The sequence below is a fragment of the Rhinolophus sinicus genome, linkage group LG01 (genome assembly GCF_036562045.2).
Source record: "Rhinolophus sinicus isolate RSC01 linkage group LG01, ASM3656204v1, whole genome shotgun sequence".
In the NCBI taxonomy this organism is placed as follows: Eukaryota; Metazoa; Chordata; class Mammalia; order Chiroptera; family Rhinolophidae; genus Rhinolophus; species Rhinolophus sinicus.
In genome coordinates, this window is record NC_133751.1 from 224,272 (window position 1) to 240,830 (window position 16,559).

A 16,559-nucleotide genomic window follows, 5' to 3' on the forward strand; every position below is an offset into this window, starting at 1 on the left:
TGGGACACTGAGCAACGGCTCACACAGACAGAAGTGGAGACTCACTGACGTCAGATGCAAAGGGACAGCTGGACAGTTCCAGGAGTGCACTAGACGTACCGGAAAGAGAGGCTAAACGTGGGACGATGTGTGGGGACACAACCTGTGTGGCGCCAGGAGGAAACTTTCCAAAAGCAGAGCCCAGACACGAGGACAAACGGGCGGATGGCTCACAGCGCCTGCATCACTGTCACGGTTTGCAATTCAGCGAAAGGCGAAGCCCCAGCAAAGTGGGATAGGGGGTGCGCAGGTGTCCGCCATGTCACTCCTCACTTTTCTCGGTGTCTGAAATCTTTTCAGAGGAGGAGAGCCCTGCAGCAGGGGTCCCACCCATGACACCCGGTGCGCTGAGGCGCGGCAACTGACCTCTGGCTGGCAGACAGGGCCGTGTCAGATTTGAGCATTGCGATGAGGTTTGCGCCCTCCTGGTTCTCCCGGGCGCGTCTCTGCTGTAACTCCTCCAGCTCGCGGCTTAAGGATAAAACCTGGTCCTTCAGCTGTTGTGGAAAGATCAGTCACACTTTACTTAAAACAATTTAGTGAAAAATCAATTTCTGTATGGCGCTTTCACCATAACCTTCTTCACCCCACTAATTAAAAAACAGTGAGGGCCGGCCCAGTGGCTCAGGCGGTTAGAGCTCCGTGCTCCTAACTCCAAAGGCTGCCGGTTCGATTCCCACATGGGCCAGAGGGCTCTCAACCACAAGGTTGCCAGTTCAATTCCTCGAGTCCCGCAAGGGATGGTGGGCTCTGCCCCCTGCAACTAAGATTGAACACAGCACCTTGAGCTGAGCTGCCGCTGAGCTCTCGGATGGCTCAGTTGGTTGGAGCGCATCCTCTCAACCACAAGGTTGCCGGTTCGACTCCCGCAAGGGATGGCACAGCCCCCTGCAACTAGCAACGGCAACTGGACCTGGAGCTGAGCTGCGCCCTCCACAACTAAGACTGAAAGAACAACAACTTGAAGCTGAACGTTCAGAACCCTCCACAACTAAGATTCAAAGGACAATTTGACCATTGTTCCCCAATAAAGTCCTGTTCCCCTTCCCCAATAAAATCTTAAAAACAAAACAAAACAAAACAAAAAAAACAGTGAAAGACGAACAGGTGGTGATTAAAGGTGAAAGTCATTCACGTGGATTGTGCCATCGTCCTCCCCCTACAAAGCATAGAACCCCCAGGCCACTAGCCTGGGGGCAGCGGAGGCAAACCCATGCAAGATCATTCTCACAAATGATCACTCAAAACAAAATCCTTTTCTGGTCATTCATAATAAAAATCAGTCGCCAGGCAAGTGAAGATCTCTCTTACATATTCCTCTCACGAGCAAGACAAAAAGTCAGCAACCGTGGTGCCTCAGGGGGCCATCTGAGCAGTGGCCACGGGCGTGGCGGTCTTGTCATGCCGCTTAGAGAAGTGACAAGTGTGTTTTCCCAGCAGTAGAGCCCCTGAGCCCCTTAAGGCAAGAGCTCTCCCTGGCCCGGCACCCACAGCCACAGTTTCTCAGTTCAGGTCGAATTTACTGCCAAGAAGAACATGGGCGTCCTTCCCATGGAGGATGAAAGGACAGAGGCCACCACAGACCTCACTGGGGTACACGCCGACACACACAGCTTCACAGCAGCAATGGGCTGACACGCCCACGGCTGCCTCTTCATCCAAGAGCAAGTTTGTGTGTGGAGAAAACGGACACAAGAGCACCAGTGCAGGGCCCATAAAACAGTTTGAAAATACAAAAAGAAAACCCAGGCCATGGGAGGAGGAGGCGTAATTCTGAAAATAATTACTGCAGGAACCACAGCCAATTGTCAACAGTTTCTGTGTTGTGCTTGGAGGGGAATCAGCATAGAATGGGGCTCTATAAAACACTGGTTACGTCAACTAACACCCTGTAGCTGGACAATTAGAGAAAACACAATCAACAGAGAATTAAAAGTTTCAAGATGGCAGAAAGTGATCCCAAAGGAATAAGAAATCGAGAAGGTGAGCGTGCCCACCGCACGCTGCCACACACAGACCTGCATGGCCGGACCGCGCACGGCCAGCCGTGGCCCCGGCTACTGATGTGGGGAGTGGATGGTGCTCAGTGGGTGGTGGTCACTGAGGGCCTCACTGCAAGGAGCACCACGGCAGCCAAGGTCGACCTTGGGGTGGCCACGCCCATGGCTGGTGGCCAGGCCAGAGGCCACCACGATGGTCGGTCACACTCAAGAGCCTGCAGGACAGTGGGAGCTCCATGCCTGTCCTGCCCTGCCCCACACACGGTAAACGGGGAAAACTAACGTGATCACGAAGAAGAGACGGCAAATAAGCACCGGAACACAATCGACGACCACGAAATAGAAACTAAAGGATGACACTGTTCCTTTACCATCTCTCTCCCCTCAGGGAGCACGGAACCTCCCACCTCCATCATTTCCCTTATTCTGTCCTTAAACGCACAAAGGAAGCTGCAAAGTGTCCCTCTCCTGAGCATCTGCGCTCTTGGTTCCTGGCACATGTCATCAGTTTGCCTCAAACTCTTACACAAATTTTCTACAGGACTGGACGTTCTTACGTCAACATATGTGCAGTAGAATGTGCCTCAGCCTTGAACAGGAGGGACACTCTGACACCACGTGCAGGAACCTGGAGGGCATGAAGCTAGTGAAACAAGCCAGACGCAGAAGGCCACTGTATGAGGCCCCTGGAGGAGTCAGATCCTGCGACAGGAAGTAGACGGTGGTGCCAGTGCTGGGGGAGGGGGCGGAGGGTAGTGCTTAGTGGGGACCCTTGGGAAGACTGTGAGTGTGGTTAATGGTCCAGATGAACACTTCGTGCTCTGCAGACCTTGCCGCACGCGGAAGGCAGGGATGGAGGACACACGTCCCACACACCTGCACCACCTGTTCCTCCCTCTCCTGAAGCTGCAGACGCAGAGCCTCTGTCTCCCGTTGGTGGAGGGGCTGCTCACACGCCAGTCGACGCATGTCCGTTCGGTCACACAAAGCAGCTTGCTTTTCAGATTCACCCTGTACAGAACACATTATTCAGAACAAAAAGATGCAATTAAGGTATGAAATGATGCTTGTTCCATTTCTCTGCTGTTCACTAGAATTCAGTTCATTCAACAGATGTTTACTGAGTCCATACTCGGGACCAAGGCCGCACCCTGGAGCGAACACGCATGCAGAAGCGTTACAGACAGCAGGAGACGGCCTGCTGCCTTTCCCTGACGGGCGGTCGGGCGGCCACACAGGAAATTCTCCATCGTCAGGGAATCAGAACCATCAAAACCCAAGACACTTAGAACCTAAGTTCCTTTGGTTTTTCAAAGGTAAATCCTGTTTCTTCTTCAATAAAAGATGCTTTTAATTAGGTTTATCTAATGAACTAAACTGTATTAATGAAATAAGGTGTTTTTTTTCTTTACAGAAAACTACAGGTGGCACCTTCAGAATGACATGATAAGGACCTCCAAAAATCCACTCTATAAAAGCACTCTGGATAACGATGCAAAAATTGTCAAAATCAATTTCTTCAGAGCTCTGCGAATTAAGAAGGCTTGCAACAACCCAAAGAGTGTTTATGGAAAAAAAGGCTGAGTCTCCATCGTAGCACCCAGCTTTGGGGTGTTTGAACCTACCTGATCACACCAATCTCGGGGTCAGACTGGAAAACAGCACCCCCGCAGCCGTGAAGGTGGCGTTCCCCCAAAGTGCCACCCTAGCGACTGTCACCAACTGACCTGTCTGGCAGCTCTCTGAAAAGCTCCATTCCCAAGGAAGCTTTTTATCTGGTCTGAGGCAGAGCTCACTGCCACTGGTCAAAATCTATCACAGCAACTGCTTAACGTCCCATGGCCTGAGGCCACGGTAGCAGTCAGAGTTAGGAGAGACTGACCAAAGCCTCCAAAGGAAACACTAGAAAATGAGATAGCGGGGGCTCTGAGAAGCCCCCACACACTCCTGGACATTTGGAAGCAGGAGCACAGGCCGTGCAGGTGCCCAGAGAGCCAGAGACCTGAGGGAGGCGCTGAGCTCTCACCTGCACCCACAGCTCCCCACAAGCAGGCACATTAGCTGCCTGCCAGACCCCTCACAACAGAGACATGTATGAAAGGGAACCACACAGGTGTCCTGGAGCTGCAAAGTACAGTTACCGAAACGAAAACCGAGAGGCCTCCACTGCCGACAGAGTGGGCAGAAGCAGCAGCAAACGTGAGGACAGATCACGTGGGGCCTCAGTCAGTCCGGAGAACAGAGAGAAAAAGAAAGGAATGAAGTAAGCGCACCCTCAAGGCCTGAGGGCCACCAATACAGACCAACGCCACACAATGGGAATCCCAGAGGGGCAAGAACAGGGCAGAAACGACACCTACGGCAAAAGGGCCAAAACCTGCGCAATCTGATGGGAAAATAGGGATCTACACAGGAGAAGCTCCACGAAGTCCAAGGGGAACAAACGCAGAGACCCACACCTCGACACATCGGAAGTACACCACTGAGACAAGGGAAAAGAATCTCGAAAGGGGCCAGAGGAAAGCGACTCAACACAAGGACCCTTGATGGAGTGACAGGCGGCCCACTGGGACTGGCTGTGCATCAGAAACCAGAGTCAGTGGCAGAAGGAAGACACAGGTGCTAGGAGAAACTGCCCCAGGAAGCCCACGTCCAGGATACTGCCCTCGCCAAGTGAGGGAGGGATCACGACACCCCCCCAACAACAGGAATAGAGCACCCCTCAGCCAGACCTGCTCTGCGGAAACACTACCAAGAGGCCCTCGGGCTCACACGAAAGGACGCTGGCCAATAATGAATCCAGGAAGAAACATAGAACACTGGGGAAGGTAATGACGAGAGACAAAATAAATGGACTTTGTTTGTAATCCTTTTTCCTCCTGATTTAAACGACAACTGCATAGAGCAACAAGCGTGACAGGGATCAGATGGACGTACCTGCAGACGACATGAACAGAGGAGGGGGAGGGCCGCCGCCGCGTGGAACAGTCTCATAAAGTATGAAAATCAAGCCGACATGATCTGAACTACACTGTTATAAGATCTTCACTGTAACCCTAGGGTGAGCACTAACAAAATAGCTCAAACACTGTTAAGAAAATAAATACCAAGGAAATGAAAAGAAGGCAACAATGGAGGGATAGAGGGGAGCGGAGACGTGCAGGCACTGACCCGCAATGGCTACTGTGAACCCGGAAACGGCAGGCTGAGAAAGAAGCCAGACACAGAGCACATATGTGACAGGTACCATTTCTGTAAACCATCCAGAAAAGGCAAATCCATGCAAAGTACACGAGTGGTGGCAGGGGGCTGGGGGCCTGAGGGAGGCTGCAAATGGGTAAGGGGGCTGCTTTGTGTGGTGACGCAAATGTTCTGGAATTAGTGGCAACAGATGCATACTTTGTGACTGTACTAAAAACCACTGAAATGTACATTTTGAAAGTGATTTTTATGTTATGTGAATGCTATCTCAATAAAACTGTCATTAAAAAAACAAAACAGGGAGTGACGTCATAGGAATGGCGGCAGCGAGGCGGACTTCTTGAGTTTTCCTCCGGAACTTACCCCAAATTGAACATCTATAACCCATCAAAGGACTCTCTGCTCATCACACAGAAAAGCTGAGACCTGAACGGGGATTACTTGAAGGTGGGCAAACTGGGCGAGCAGGGGAAGAGGGGAGGGAGCTGAGTGGAGACGCAGCCCGCATCTGCGGCTGTGGAGACGCAGGGGGTCCTAGGAAGGAACAGAGACCACAAGAGCCAAGAAGTGGGCTCTTTCTTTACGCCTCACAGCTCATCTCTCCCGCCGAGAGGGCAGCATATCGAGCATTTGAGGCAGTAACCTCAGCTGAGACCTCCAGCTGGGCCCTAGGTCAGACAAAGGATGTAAACACCATACCTGGCCCCTCCCCCCACTCTCCCAATCCTACCCCTGCCCTTCCAGAGACTTAAGCTGGTCCCTGAACTGAGGAGTAGTGTCAGACTATAGAGGAGCCATAGCACTCAGGATCTGGGAGACCCGGCTTGCAGCTCTGACCCAGGGAAGAGGCTGGGAAGAGTGTGACACGGCTGGGCTGGGAGAGAGAAGACTCCTCCATCCCCAGCCCCCACCCTTTCTGACCTGCCTATGGCAGGCCAATTACAACAGTGGAGACACTCCCAGGGGTCAACAGTAGGTGGCAGACGCAGCTCTGGGCTTTCAGCAGCTCAGAAATCTCCCGCCCGCCCCCCCCCCCCCACACACACGGAAGAAGTGCCATAAGACTCAGGAGACCTGGGCACAGGGCTGGCTGTGTTACTCGCAGTGCGCATATGTGCAGGCAAGAGCAGAAACTGCACTGACTTTGTAAAAACTACCATCCAGACCCCATAACCCCACTCATCTAGAACTGCAGTGTCAGGGTCACTCTGGGCACCAGGTGACCGGCTCTGCCTGCACAAGACGCAGAGGACTCTTTGGTACAGCAGAGGACGACCGGGAGATTACTTGGTTGGCTTAAGCCAATACTGGCACTGCTTTTTTGTTTTGTTTTGTTTTTCTCTCTTTGGTATTTTTGCCTGTGTTGATTGTGGGTTACCGGTTGTTTTTACATGTGAATGTATTTGGTATTTTCTTTGTTATTGTTGTTGTTGATGTTGTTGTTGTGCTTGGTGATTTGCTTTGTTCTGAAATCGCCCTACACCAGGGTCCAGCTCAAGAGGCACAAGATCCAACACACCCAGAGGCCAACTCCAGACCAAACCAGAGTACTACCGGGTTGGACCTACAATTGACACACCCAGAGGGAATTCTCTACAGGCACAAGAACCCATAGGGACCAAGCCTCATTTGAGTGGTCACCCCTTACGCAGCAGAACATCCTGCTGTGGGCAGAGCCACGTCTCACAACTAGTCAGCCTAGGAGTCCATCCCACCTACTCACAAGCTAAAAGCAATTAAAGATCAACTTTAACAGGACAATATACACAACATAAGAGTCACCTTTGGAGCATACGCAGAGGAGAAGAATGAAGTAGATGCAAGTTAAATATAAAGGACACATACTACATAAGATAACCCAGCAAGAACTAAGAACCCTAGGGGATCTACCTAATACATCGAAGCAAACACAGAGAGTCAGCCAGAATGGGGAAACAAAGAAACATGTCCCAAATAAAAGAACAGAAGAAACCTCCAGAATTGGAACCAAATGAAATAGAGGTAACCAACCTATCAGAGACAGAGTTCAGAACACTGATGATTAGAATGTTAAAGGAGCTTAGTGACGACATAAAGAAGGATAGAGAAATCATAATGAACAACCAGTTAGAACTAAAGAACACAATAACTGAAATAAAGAATACACTTGAAGGAATTACCAGCAGGTTAGATGAAGCAGAGGATTGAATCAGCGACTTAGAAGACAGGTTATCAGAGATCACCCAAACAGAACAACAAAAAGAAAAAATAAAAAACAATGAAGATGGTTTAAGAGACCTATGGGATAACATCAAGCGCAACAACATGTGCATCATAGGAATACCAGAAGGTGAAGAGAAGAAGCAAGGGATTGAGAACATATGTGAAGTAATAATTTCTGAAAACTTCCCTAATCTGGTGAAGGAAACCGACATGCAAGCCCAGGAAGTGCAGAGTTCAAACTAGGATAAACCGAAACAGGCCCACACCAAGACACATTATAGTTAAAATGGCAAAGGTTAAAGACAGAGAGAGAATCCTAAAAGCAGCAAGAGAAAGAGAGAGGGTTACATACAAGGGAACTCCCATAAAACTATCAAAAGACTTTTCTGCAGAAACATTGAAGGCCAGGAGGGAGTGGCAGGAGATACTCAAAGTGATGGAAAACAAAGGCCTACAACCTAGATTGCTTTATCCAGCAAGGCTATCATTTAAAATTGAAGGAGAGATAAAGAGCTTCCCAGAAAAGAATAAGCTAAAGGAATTTATTACCACCAAGCCAGCATTGCAGGAAATATTAAAAGGACTTCTGTAAACAGAAGAAAGATGAAAACAATCTAACTACAAATTTAAAAACGGCAATAGCTATGTACCTATCAATAATCACTTTAAATGTAAATGTATTAAATGCTCCAATCAAAAGACATAGGGTGGCTGAGTGGATAAGAAAGCAAGACCCTTGTATATGCTGTATACAAGAGACTCATCTCAGATCAAAAGACACAGACAGGTTAAAAGTGAAGGGAAGGAGTAAGGTATTTCATGCAAGCGGAAATGAGAAAAAAGCTGGAGTTGCAATACTTATATCTAACAAAATAGACTTTAAAATGAAGAACATATTAAAAGACAAAGATGGGCACTATATAATAATAAGGGGATCGAGTCGACAAGAGGACATAACCCTAGTAAACATCTATGCACCCAACATAGGAGCACCTAAATATACAAAATAGATATTGACTGACATAAAGACAGAGATCAACAGTAACACTATCATAGTAGGGGACTTCAACACACCTCTGACAAGGGACAGGTCTTCCAGACAGAAAACCAATATGGAAACAACAGCCTTAAATGATACATTGGACCCCTTGGATTTTATTGATATTTTCAGAGCATTTCACCCCAAAGCTGCAGAATACACGTTCTTTTCAAGTGCACATTTTCCAAGATAGATTACATGTTAGGCCATAAAACAGGTCTTGACAAATTTAAGAAAACTGAAATCATACCACTGTCTTCTCTGACCACAGTGCTATGAAATTAGAAATGAACTACAGGAAAAAAACTGGAAGACACACAAATTCATGGAGGCTGAATAACATGTTACTAAATAATGAATGGGTCAAGCAGGAGATCAAGAAGAAATCAAAAGATATCTCAAGACAAACGAAAATGAAAACATGACAACCCAAAATCTGTGGGATGCAGCAAAAGCAGTCCTAAGAGGGAAATTCATAGCATTGCAGGCCTACCTAAAGAAACAAGAAACATCACTAATCAACAGATTATCTTCACACTTAAGGGATGTGGAAAAAGAACAGCAAAATAAGCCCAAAGGGAGTACAAGGAAGAAGATAATAAAGATCAGAGCGGAAATAAATGAAAATAAAAACCAGAAGAACAATACGAAAGTTCAATGAATCCAAGAGTGGGTTTTTAGAGTAGACAAACAAAATCGACAAACCTTTAGCCAGACTCAACAAAAAAAAGAAGAAGACCCAAATTAATAAAATCAGAAATAAAAGAGGAGAAGTGACAACAAACACCACAGAAATACAAAAAATTTTAAGAAATTACTATGAGCAATTATGCCAACAAATTTGACAATTTGGAAGAAATGGACAATTTTCTAAAAGCACACAACCTTCCAAGGCTAATTCAAGAAGAAACGGAAAAACTGAATAGACTGATTACCAACAGGGAAATTGAATCAGTAATCAACAATCTCCCAACAAACAAAAGCCCCAGACTAGATGGCTTTACAGTGAATTTTACAAAACATTCAAAAAAGAATTATCATCTATTCTCCTCAAGCTTTCCCAAAACAACCAGAAGGAGGGAAGGCTCCCAAACACTTTCTACGAGGCCACTATCACCCTGATCCCGAAATCAGATGCAAAAATCCTCAACAAAATATTAGCGAACAGAATTCAGCAATACATTAAAAAGATCATATACCATGATCAAGTGGGATTCATTCCTGGTATGCAAGGGTGGTTCAACATCCGCAAATCAATTCATGTGATACACCACATTAACAAAATGGAAAGTAAAAATCATATGATCATATCAATAGATGCAGAAAAAGCATTTGACAAAATCCAGCAGCAATTTATGATAAAAAACCCTTAAGAAAGTGGGAATAGAGGGGTCATTATCTCAACATGGTAAACGCCATATATGATAAACCCACAGCTAACATCATACTCAATGGTGAAAAGCTAAAACCATTCCCCCTTAAGATCAGGAACAAGGCAAGGTTGCCCACTTTCTCCACTTCTATTCAACATAGTGCTGGAAGTTCTAGCCACAGCAATCAGACAAGAAAAAGAAATAAAAGGCATCCAAATTGGTAAGGAGGAAGTAAAATTGTCATTATATATGCAGATAACATGACAGTATATATAGAGAACCCTAAAGACTCCACCAAGAAACTATTAGAGCTGATAAATGAATTTAGTAGAGTAGCAGGGTACAAAATTAATATTCACTAATCAGTGCATTTGTATATACCAATAATAAAATATCAGAAGGAGAAATTAACAAAACAATCCCATTTACAATTTCTTCAAAGTCTATAAAATACCTGGGAATAAATTTAACCAAAGAAGTAAAAGATCTGTATTCAGAAAATTCTAAGACAGTGAAGAGAGAAATTAAAGAAGATACAAATAGATGGAAACACATACTGTGTTCATGGACAGGAAGAATTAACATAGTTAAAATGTCCATACTGCCTAAGGCAATATACATATTCAATGCAATTCCCATCAAACTACCAAGGACATTTTTCACAGAAATAGAACATATAATTCTAAAATTTATATGGAACCATAAAAGACCCCGGATAGCCTCAGCAATCTTGAGAAATAAGAACAAAGTGGGAGGTATAATGATATCTGACATCAAATTATACTACAAGGCTACAGTAATCAAAACAGCATGGTACTGGCATAAAAACAGACACATAGGTCAATGGAACAGAATAGAGAGCCCAGAAATAAATCCATGCCTATATGGTCATTTAATCTACGATAATGGAAGAAAGAATTTACAGTGGGGTATAGACAGTCTATTCAACAAATGGTGCTGGGAAACCTGGACAGACACATGCAAAAAAATGAAGCTGGACTACCTCCTTACATTATATACAAGAATAAATTAAAAATGGCTTAAAGACTTAAATGTAAGATCTGAAACCATAAAATTCCTAGAAGAAAATATAGGAAGAAAGTTTACAGACATTACCTGGAGTAAGATTTTTACTGATATAGCCCCTCAGGCAAGGGAAGCAAGAGAAAAAATAAACATGTGGGGTTATATCAAACTAAAAAGTTTTTCACAGCAAAGGAAACCATCAATAAAACAAAAAGGTATCCTACTGAATGGAAGAAGACATTTGCCAATGATATATCCGATAAGGGGTTAATATCCAAAATTTATTAAAAAAACTCACTCAACTCAACTCCAAAAAAACAAACAACCCAATTAAAAATTGGGCAGAGGACATGAAGAGACATTTTTCTAAAAAGGACATACAGTTGGCAAACAGGCATATGAAAAAAATGCTCAACCTCACTAAGCATTAGAGAAATGCAAATAAAAACCACAATGAGATACCACCTCACCCCGGCCAAAATGGCTGTCATCAATAAATCAATAAACAACAAGTGCTGGCGAGAATGTGGAGAAAAGGGAACCCTTGTGTACTGTTGGTGGGATTGCAGATTGGTGCAGCCCCTATGGAAAACAGTATGGAGGTATCTCAAAAATCTGAAAATGGAACTACCTTATGATCCAGAAATTCCACTCCTAGGTATCTATCCGGAGAAATTCAAAACTCTAATTCAAAAAAATGTATGCACCCCTATGTTTACTGCAGCACTATATACAATAGCCAAGACATGGAAACAACCGAAATGCCCCTCGGTAGATGACTGGATTAAGAAACTGTGGTACATTTATACAATGGAGTATTACGCAGCCATAAAGAAGAAAGAAATCTTACCATTTGCAACAATATGGATGGACCTAGCGAACATTATGTTAAGTGAAATAAGTCAGACAGAGAAAGACAAATGCCATATGATCTCACTTACATGCGGAATCTAAAGAAAAGAATAAGTGAATGAACTAATCAGAAACAGTTTTGGAGACATAGAGGAAAAACATGGTTGCTAGATGGGAGGGGGTGTGTGGATAAGGGGGAAGGTGAGGGGATTAGAAAGCACAGTCAGTAACCACAAGATGGCCACGGGGATACGAAAGTCAATTTGGGGAATGTAATCAATGTTGTAAAGATTTTGTAGGGTATCTGATGGACATATGTCCCATTTGGGAGACCACCTCAGGGAAGATGTAGATGCCTGATCACTGCACTGTACACCTGAAGCTGAACAATAATGAATGTCAACTATAATTTTACATGTATATGTAGTTACAAGAAGCGGAGCACAGCATTAGGAACAGAGACAGTGAAAATGTAATGGCTGTGTACAATGTCAGAGGGATAGTGGATGGCGGGAGGGGGGTTGACACTGTGTGAGGGATATAAATGATAAATGTCTATTACATTGTTTTGTGCACCTGTAACTAATAAAAAATAAATAAATAAATAAAAAACCACACACACAGAAAAAACCCACAGTAAGATCAGCCTGAGACACGAAGGTGCTGAAAGCGGTCACACTACGCAGACATCCTTCTGTGGAAATGGCCCGTTAAAGCAAGACCAGCCTCATGGGGCCTGCTGTGACACCACAGCAAGGCAGACAGACAGACAAGCTTTCTCAGGTTTAAAATATTTGTGACAATTTCTTAGCAGACAAGGTATGCTAACCAGCCAATCTCAATACAAAAAGGAATGAAAAGGGTGGCCTACAGAAACTGTCCCTGAGATGATGCAAGTAGCTTGTTTTAAGTTTGCATAGCAAAGTTTATGTACAATGAAACATCCCTCTGAACCCAGCAACTCTGGCTGGGACAGCCGGGTGGGCCTCACAGACAGCGTGGACACCGAGCTGATCTTATGCGGGGACAAGTGTCCATTCCCGAGCTGACCCTCATTCACCCGGTTTTCTCTGTGAAGACACACGGAGCCACTGTGTGAAGGCTCTGGGTCCTTGCCTCAGTCACAAAGGTCAGAAATGGGGCCTGCACGGCAAAACACTGAAATTGTACTCTCAAGTTCAAGAAGCCATTTGTGAATCAACACAGATCATTGTCATCAACTTTCTCTCCTGAAACACAATTAAGTCCAATCCTTTAGAATTCAAGCGCAGTTTCTGAGTTAGGGCACACTGCAAAGTTGCAGAGAACGTTAATTATCTCGGTTAGTCCACAGGGCCACCTCCCGGGAAGGACGCTGCAGTCCTGAGAGCAGCTGGGTTCCCCCCGGGGTGCCGGTCCGCGTGTGCGAATCATGAAATGCTGGTGAACACGAGAACACAACCCCAAAACCAGCGGGCACCACAGACAGCAGGGCCACAGTCCCTTCCCCGAAACACACCCCCATCAAATTCTTCCACCAGTTGTGAAGGACCCTGGGAAAAATAAAAAACATCAATTCCCAAGAGAAGGCAAATCTCCCAGAACATGATAGAGCGTGACCCCCAGTCACACCGGACACTGAGCCACAGCAGCTGAGCTCTCGGGACCCCGCTGGGGGGCTTCTATCTCCAGCGAGCACCTTTAGTGAATGGGCGCTGGTGGCAAAGCTCTCGGCTCACCACACCCATTAAACGCTGTTAAGAGGCGGGGGCCACACACATGGATTGGGGAACTTTTCTGAGCCAGATGGCGTCCTTCAGACAAAAACCTTTCACAGAAGCCTAATATATAAAAACAGACACAGCAACCTCTGCTTGAGGCAAGGATGGGAGCCCAGGAGCTCCCCACACCCCTGAGCGCAGTGCCCACACGGAGCGCCAGACAGCACAAGGGGTAGCACGCTCAGGCCGCCTCTGTCCAGTCATGTGGTCCTCGGGTCACTGTGTCACACTGTCTATGAACGGAGAGGACCGCGGGTGGACCATACGTGGAGCCCTGGCAGGGAACGGTGAGCCAAGGAACCGGCCCAAGGACGTCCAGTGCCTCCTTGCCCGCGGCCAATGCTAGCAGCACAACCAGGATGGCTGGGCCGAGCCATGGCAGACTCCTCGCCCTGCTCGTGGCTTCAGGAGGGTTTGAGACCAGCGCACACACACCAGGTCTAACAGGGCTGCACAACCCAGGCCAGAAGGGAGCTAACCCAGAGTGCCCATCCCATGTGCATTGGGGCAGCTGGTAATCGCCCCAACTTCCCATCTGGGAGGGCAGTGAGCCCCAAGCCTGGAGCGGGACCTTCAGATGGCATGATGACAAAGTGAAGGCCAGCCATGTGCGGTCTCAGTCACAGGGGGTGCCCGTGCCATCTCGGGGGCCCAGGAATCTGACCGCTGGGGACATCTGGCAGGAGGGCGCATGCTGAAGCCACCCCTCCACATGACTGCACCGGCCAAAGGAAGTTTGACTCACGTGACTCCCCACCCATAAGACCCCTTACAGACAATCATTTCTATTTCCAGCCTTAAGTAAAACTTGGTTTAATTTGCCAGGTTCTAACGATAGATCAATATAAGAAAAAGATGTTTTTAAGAAGTTATTCTTAGGTTTTTCTAAAACCCCACAGAATTATATGGGAAATGTCATACATACATCAATCATTAAGAAAACATAGTCGGTATGCCTGAAGAAGAAAAAAAAACTATGTATATTAGGTTGGTGCAAAATTAATTGTGGTTTTTGCAATTGTTTTTAACCTTTTAAACCACAATTAGTTTTGCACCAACCTAACAGTACTGCACAAACAACATCGAGGTAGTTATAAAAATAAATTCAACTGATAGTGAATTCGGACATTCAAGCCATATCTAAGCTGACCACAGGGTCTCTTTATATTTTCAAAGTTGTCATATAAATACATGTGTTTTTCCAAGAAAAGGGGAAGCTGCCTTGCAGAATCAGTCCTGGGCACGCTACAGTTCACTTCTCTTTCCAGACCTCTGCTGGGTGTTGCCCCCAAGGGAGGGTTCTTCATGGAGGCACATCTCTAAGAAAAGGACGTTTCAGAGCACTCGGTCACAAGCTCACTCCACAGGGAGGGGACCGGGAGAGTGACCCAATCACCTCACATGCGTACGTTAAGTAACGTCTGGTAAGTAACACTGCTTTGCAGTTAGTTGCACAGATATTTGTGGCCCAGATGAAACCTGTTGGTAGAGGAAGAAGAGCTCATCCCAGCCATTGTAGGGACAATGACCCTGGCATCCCAAGGCTTTATGTAATTCACATTTGTGGGTAAAGTGTGAGCTTGCACCAACTCACAGACCTCAACCTGGCCACACATGCAGGCATATTGGCTCTGACAGGGGACAGGGAAGCCTAGACGCTCAGCCAAGGAGCCAGGAAAAATGAGCGGGGCAAACGGGGCCGGGTGGCCCTGACCTGAGCGACCACTGGAGGGAACTGGCCCTGAGGCTGGATGTGGGACGAAATGAAGATTGTCGCTGTCAACTTTCAGGTGAGAGTGGTCCTGGCTGTGCTATACTGGGGGGGGCTGACTTGGTAGAGTCAGAGAGTGATGTGTCCCAGGTGAGCACACCTGATGCCAGGGGTTTGCCTTAAACAACTGGGGGGTGGGGAGGGCTGATGCCACAAGGTGTGCGTCCCTACTGGGTAGCCAGGTGGGGAGCTGTACTAAACTCTGCTGCGTGTCATGCTGACATTTTCTCCACAAAACGTTAAGACGGGCAGAAGTATACCCCCACCTCCCCAGGGCACCGCGGTCGTCCTGTGAAATCAGCTGCACAGAAGACACGACGTACAGCACGTACAACACTCACCCCCTTGGCGGCACAGCAGGGACCACCGACCTGAATGAGCAGGTGCAGCAGGTGAACCTGTAGGAAGCAGGGCCGACAGGGGACATGCACCTTCACCAGCACTGGCTCTGAGACCACAAAGCGCGCAGGGCTGTCAGCGGCCGAAGGTGGAAGTCAGTGGGCAGCACAGGGGAAAGGCCGGGGTGGCACACAGCAGGTGCCCTCAGTGTAGCGCAGGTCTGACCCCCCAGACACACCTTGCCTGGACCCCGTCGGCAAGCTGCAGAGTGCCGTGGGGCCTGCCCAGCGGCCAGCCCCTGCCGCCCGGGCACGTGGGACCTGCCAGCAGCCCCCGTCACGTGCCTTTCGCCAGAGCCACTGTCCATCTCACACCCTCTGCTCTACTGCCCTCGAAGCAACTTCCTGGAGGCCACATGACCCATGCTGGCCCCTCAGGATGGCGACTCAATGGGCAGGGGGACACTGAGTAAACTATGGGGGGCTGTGGGGACACTGAGGAGGCTAAAGGGACACCGAGGGGACTCTAGGAGCCTGAGGAGACGCAGAGGCGACTTCGTCCTCTTTCAGTGCAGAGTAAGAGGACATTGGGAAGAGAAGACTGAGATGCTGCCAGGATGCTGTGTGCCTGCCTGTGAGCTGGTGGCCGGGGGCGCCTCCAGGCTGCCTGCGGGAGGGCACAGCTCCCGGCATGGTGCCTCCTTTGTCCTCTCCTCCCATCAAACATGGAATCCCACCGAGTGGCCGCTTTCAGGGCAACTCAGAGCCCAAGGACCAAATGTCAAGAAAAACGTCAACTCCCAGACTTGCCAGCAAAGAAAGGGGGATGAATCTCATACGTAGGCAGGCTTCCCTGATTTCTGTAACCACCTTTCCTCCTTCTGGGCACTTTGGCTTCACGCACATGACCGCAGCGCTGACTGGTCACCTGGGAGCCCAGTGAGTGGCGGGGCCTGGT

At 47.5% G+C, this 16,559-nt stretch overlaps 1 protein-coding gene across 13 annotated transcripts in view; it reads right to left on the reverse strand.

The window, feature by feature from the left end:
• Positions 1-16,559, reverse strand: part of PCNT (pericentrin) — a 111,755-nt gene that overhangs the window by 52,474 nt on the left and 42,722 nt on the right. For 12 of the 13 annotated variants that reach the window (XR_012492119.1, XR_012492102.1, XR_012492108.1 and 9 more), the window contains 2 exons: positions 2,916-3,050; positions 406-536 (listed from right to left, as the gene is read on the reverse strand). Coding sequence is in view for 10 of the 13 variants with exons in the window: in XM_074319981.1 (XP_074176082.1) it covers positions 406-536; positions 2,916-3,050 (266 nt within the window). In the remaining 3 variants the exon portion in view is untranslated. The remainder of the gene's footprint in view (positions 1-405; positions 537-2,915; positions 3,051-16,559) is intronic. The other variant, XM_074320047.1, reaches the window with a different exon arrangement.